Source organism: Acanthisitta chloris, unplaced genomic scaffold, assembly GCF_000695815.1.
Source record: "Acanthisitta chloris isolate BGI_N310 unplaced genomic scaffold, ASM69581v1 scaffold10900, whole genome shotgun sequence".
NCBI lineage: Eukaryota > Metazoa > Chordata > Aves > Passeriformes > Acanthisittidae > Acanthisitta > Acanthisitta chloris.
In genome coordinates this window covers 3,531-8,981 of record NW_008651094.1, presented here as the reverse complement: position 1 = coordinate 8,981, position 5,451 = coordinate 3,531, and the positions used below count along the sequence as shown (strand labels likewise).

Genomic DNA, 5,451 nt, shown 5'->3' with positions numbered 1-5,451 from the left:
CCTTTTTCTTTCACTCCCAGGCAGACATCATGGACCAAACCACATGAAGACACGAGCGGAGTCGATTTTCCTGCAAGATGTTCTTTGGAGGACCAAGTGCAGTTTCCCAGGCTCCAGGAGCTGAAACACTAATCACATGACATTTCTGTCTGGCCCAAGAGCTGTGCTGAGTCGTGTTGGTTCGTGCTGAGGACAGACACTGATTCCTTCATGTCAGCATGTCGGCCCTGAGCGCTGCTCAGGCACCAGAGGCAGCCAGTCCTGCCCCCCTGGAGGACAAGCCAAAGGGGAAATCCCTGTTCCCTTTGGGCTCCCTCTTTGCCAACAGGAGTGAGAGGTTTGTCCTGGCTCGGAGTGACAGTGTGCCAGAGGAGAACGTCCTCAAGATAACCATCACGGAGACGACCGTCATCGAGTCCGACTTGGGCATCTGGAACTCCCATGCTCTCATCTACCTCACCTTGTGGTTCTTCTTCAGCTTTTGCACTCTTTTTCTTAACAAATACATTCTGTCCTTGCTGGAGGGAGAGCCCAGCATGCTAGGTAACCTGCCTTGCCTTGCAATGGAATTCCAGGAGCTGGAACAGCTCCCAGGGCAGTGGTGACAGCCCCAAGCCTGACAGAGCTCAGGGAGTGTTTGGACAACAGGCACAGGGTGGATTGTTGGGGTGTCCTGTGCAGGAGTTGGGACTGCATGATCCTTGTGGGTCCTTCCAGCTCAGGACAGTCTATGATTTGACAAAAGCAGTTCTTCCTGTATAAAGCTGAGGGAAAAATGGCTCAACTGAAGTACAACGTGCCTGGTTAGGAGATGTGGGGTTGGATCGTGGGGCTGGGACCTCCTGAGTTGTGATCTTGGCCTGTACAGGTGGAACTTTGCTCATGGAGGAGTTGTAAAGTTGTGTTTAAGAGGGGGAAAATGTCATTTTTTTGTTTTCTGTGCTGAAGGGCAATGTGAGTGTTTGCAAACAGTAAAGTCTGGAGTCAGTTGTTGTTGTCTCCAGAGCTGTTCAGTGCAAACGTTGCCTGTGGTGATCTCCATTATCCAATGGGCTTAGTCCAAGAAATGTTCTTACATTGCTTTTTTTGTCAGGTTCCATCTCCTGATTTGGTTTTCTTTTCCCTTTCCTCCTCCTTTAGGTGCTGTTCAAATGCTTTCAACCACCTTCATTGGCTGCATAAAGATGTTTGTCCCATGCTGTTTGTACCAGCACAAAACTCGCATCTCCTATCCCCCCAACTTCATCATGATCATGCTCTTTGTTGGCTTAATGAGGTAAAGACTTCCTGGAATATATTTGCTGCAATTCCCTGTTTTTCTCAACAGGAGCTGTGTTTTCAGTGGCTTTTTCCATCCTTGATTTGGAAAGTGTTTGGAGTTTTCACCTTTTCCCCCACAAAAAAAAATAAAATAAAATCACAGGATCTTTTAATTTTAACTTCCTATTGTAATGTAGCCTATGTTTTGTTCATCATTTAATGTGTAATTAATATAGACTTTTAAATTTTATCTATTATCAACTTTGGTTTTGGAAAGTCACTGCTGTCAAAGACATTGCAGAGTTGCCCAAGAGTGTCTTTGTGTGCTAAATGAATAATGTTTAAACCAAAGCTGAAGGAAACAGAGCTGACTTTTCCCACCTCAGAGGTGCTGAGCAGTCAAGCTATGATTTGATTTGGTCACCACCTCCACCTATTACATCCTTAATTACTTGTTCAAGAGCAGCTCTTAGAGTATTGCTTTATTTCCTGCTTAATTTCTTCTAAGGTCCTCATTAAGCCCTTAATTTGCCTCTTCATTTCTCCTGCAGGTTTGCAACAGTTGTCTTGGGCCTTGTGAGTCTGAAGAACGTGGCAGTTTCATTTGCAGAAACTGTGAAAAGCTCTGCTCCTATTTTTACTGTCATCATGTCCAGGATGATCCTAGGGGAATACACTGGTGAGTGCTGCACTCTGGGAATGAGATTTGATTACTCTGATTTTAGTTTACTAGTTATATTAATTGGCCATGGGCAAAAAAAATCCACCAAAATATAGTAAATGCAGCTGGGAGAACACAAATACCTAGAAGTAAAAAAGGGATTTATTTTAATGCTGCAGCATAAGGACATTGTTGTTATTTTTCTGTCCAGAAAATATTACTGCTGCCTTAAATAACTGCAGTTCAGTGTGTTCCTTCCTCCAAGGACAACCTGCTGTTCAGAATTATAAATGACTGAATTTTCTCACTGTGATTAAAAGAAAAAGGCCCAAAGTGCTCACAATTTCATTGTGATTCCAATGCAATCTCATGCTGGAATAAGGCAGAGCAAGGAGAGTAATTCAATCACACACTGAACAGGGAGAGTATGATTCTCTTTTGGTATTTCTGAAAGAGGTGAAGACACTCATCAGTCCATTTTTGTCCTCCCAGGGAGATATTTGATCAGTGAATTTATGTCCATGTTACCTTCAGGTCCATCCTGCTGTTGTCTGAGGTCTCACCTCGTTACCTCTGCACAAATCCTGCTGTTGTCTGAGGTCTCACCTCATACCTCTGCACATATCCAGCCCCATGGCAGTTGCTCTGTCATTCAGCCCAAGAAGACAGGGTGGAATTTCAGCTTTCAAACACCCCAGAGTGTCAGGTGCAGTAACTAACCCAGCTGTTCCCCTTGTCCTGCAGGATTGCTGGTTAACCTGTCCCTGATCCCTGTCATGGGTGGGCTGGCTCTGTGCACAGCCACAGAGATCAGCTTCAACATTCTGGGCTTCTCAGCAGCTTTGTCAACCAACATCATGGACTGGTAAGGCACAGGGAGACTTGGGGGTGTGGAGTAAGAGTGGTAGGTTGAACAAAATTGTTGCTTGCAGTTGGTTTTGTACATCACATTTTAGTTGCTGGTGTTTAACACGTATTTCTAACAGAAGATACAGTTTGTCTCATACCTGTTGAGGTTAAAAAATGGTACAACTCTTAGTGTAAGAGTTAAACCAAACTCCTTCCTGTGGTTGCATAATGGGTCGAAAATACTTCTACCCACTTGAGAGAAACAACTTGTTCTCACGGGTTGATTAATTTGTCCTAAGTTAAGTACAACTAAGTGGTGACCTAGTTTACTTTTCTTTTTTTCCAGTTTGCAAAATGTCTTTTCCAAAAAACTTCTCAGTGGAGACAAATACAGATTTTCGTAAGTATCAGTAGCATTTCAGGTTGGTCATGCATTTATCATCATATTTGTGTTCTCAGGCTGTTCACAGACAGTTTTAACCTAAACCATTTCCTCAGGGGAGGAAAGTTACCTGTGCTCCCACTGCACTAGGTTGGACTTCCATAATTGGCTAAAACTCCCAGAATACCCCCAAAAATCATATTTTCACAGACATGAATCCTTAGCCTGCAGTCACAAACCATCCCTTAATATTACTAGGGAAACCAACTTCAGAACCAAACTGGTGTTTTAACTCTGAAACATGAGCCAGGAGCGAAGTCTTGTGTCAAAAAACCACCTTGAGCAATGTGCATTTCATTTGCCATGAGACAAAATGCTACTCTTGGGCTTGAAAACATTTGCCTTTTAGCTTCAGGCCCTCTCAGCCTGCACAAAGCCCAAACCACATCTGTGCAAGAGATGGATTTGGTGTCCCCAGAGCTTGGCAAATGGCTTTTACTGCATCTTCTCTACCCACAAGTCCAGCAGTGATGTGCTTTGTTCAGCCCTGAGAAAGAGGAAGCTTTTAATCACTTCACTCACTGTTTTTTCCCCTTGACAGAGCCCCAGAGCTCCAGTTCTACACAAGTGCTGCTGCAGTGGTTATGCTTATCCCAGCCTGGATATTTTTCATGGTAATTTGAATTCACTAGCATGGATTTAGGTTTTCTTTTTGACTTCTGAACAGAATGTGCACCTAAGGTTCATCTTCAATTTTACCTTTGATTCCTCTCCTTTTATTAAATCAGCCTGAAATACATTTCATTTAGGTTTGCAGGGGATTGGGCAGAGAAAAAAGCAATTTTTCCAAGAAGTCATTTAACACAGACATGAGCTGACCCAAGAAGCCTGAGTTTACCTCAGGCTCTTTGAGATAAATCCTAACTTGTCTAAGTGCATTTGCAGTTTTAGATAAAGACTTGAAAACAAAACCTTTGTTTCATTCACATGATGTGCAGGAAAATTCACTCTATGAAAGCAAAATGAGCTAAACTAAGTATAATATAGGAGGTTAATTATGTGTCCTTTGGATTCTGACATTTCACTGCTGTTTACTAGTGCTCTAAAAAGATTTTGGGGGAATATCTTTAGGATCTAAATGTCTTGTAATTTGTTTTGTCTTGTGTTTGGTTTAGGTTTTGTTTTGCTGAAGTGTAAATGTAAAACTGTATCTGCTTATAACAGTAAGTTGGGTGGAAAATCACTTTTGGATTTGCTTATCAACTAAACTCTTAAATTTCTTCTTTTTTTGCTGTTTAGGATGTGCCTGTGATTGGGAAAAGTGGGAAGAGCTTCAGCTACAACCAAGATGTTGTCATACTGCTCTTAATAGATGGAGTTTTGTTCCACCTGCAGAGTGTCACAGCCTATGCCTTGATGGGTAAAATTTCTCCTGTGACTTTCAGGTAAAACTGGATTCTTTTATAGGCTTTTTATTTCTTGTTCAGTATTTCTGCTTGAGAACTAGGCAGTAAAGGTGCAAAGAATAACGAGTAAGGTAAATGAGAATGGTCAGGGTTGGAAGTGGAATTGGAGTTGGGTGTTTCAAAGGAAGCAGAGCAGATCTTGCATAGAGTGTGGGGTGTGACAAAGCTTTCCTTGGCCGTGACTGCTGTGTCTCCTTGCAGTGTTGCCAGTACTGTGAAGCATGCACTGTCCATCTGGCTCAGCATCATTGTGTTTGGAAACAAAATCACCAGCCTGTCAGCCATCGGCACCGTCCTGGTCACCATCGGCGTCCTGCTCTACAACAAGGCCAAGCAGCACCAGCAAGAGACTCTGCACAGCTTGGCCACTGCCCCCTCACAGCCCTCACAGGCTGCCACTGAGGACTCTGAGCCACTCATTCCCAAGGATTTGGAACCCTATGACTAGCACAACCCAGTGGAACTCCAAAGCTTCCTCAGAGTGGCTCTTGAGGATGTTTGGTTGCTTTGAGTTAGTGGCAGGTCGAGCCTGGGACTTGAAGGAGCTGGGAAGGATCCAGTCAGCTTTGATGTCCTGACAAACTGATGCACCAAGCAGAGGAGCTGGTGGTAAATGTGGTAAATGTGGACTTAATTGTCTCTCCTTGACTGCAAATCGTGTACAAGCCTAGAGTAGTGAGAGAACTTCAATGTCCTGTGGGAAAACAGCTCCAGTCTCCCTCCCCATCAGCATACTGTGAAAACATGGGCCCATCACTGTACTCTGCTGGCAGTGGCATGAAACTGCTGCATAACTGACATTCCCACTTGTTACTCTACATTCCCTGCGTCCT

General features: G+C 43.6%; 1 protein-coding gene across 1 annotated transcript; it reads left to right on the top strand.

The window, feature by feature from the left end:
* Positions 1-218: 218 nt before the first annotated feature.
* On the top strand, positions 219-5,066 carry SLC35E2B (solute carrier family 35, member E2B). Its single transcript, XM_009071684.1, has 8 exons — positions 219-543; positions 1,141-1,276; positions 1,812-1,939; positions 2,666-2,786; positions 3,117-3,170; positions 3,754-3,826; positions 4,452-4,597; positions 4,820-5,066. The coding sequence occupies exons 1-8, from the start codon at positions 219-221 to the stop codon at positions 5,064-5,066; spliced, it is 1,230 nt and encodes a 409-aa protein (XP_009069932.1).
* The last annotated feature ends 385 nt before the right edge of the window (positions 5,067-5,451 follow it).

Coding starts and splice junctions, on each gene's coding strand:
- SLC35E2B (XM_009071684.1), top strand. CDS start 219: ATGTCGGCCCTGAGCGCTGCTCAGGCACCAGAGGCAGCCAGTCCTGCC. Junction 2,787..3,116: donor TCAACCAACATCATGGACTG/GTAAGGCACAGG, acceptor CTTTTTTTCCAG/TTTGCAAAATGTCTTTTCCA. Junction 3,827..4,451: donor CAGCCTGGATATTTTTCATG/GTAATTTGAATT, acceptor TTTGCTGTTTAG/GATGTGCCTGTGATTGGGAA.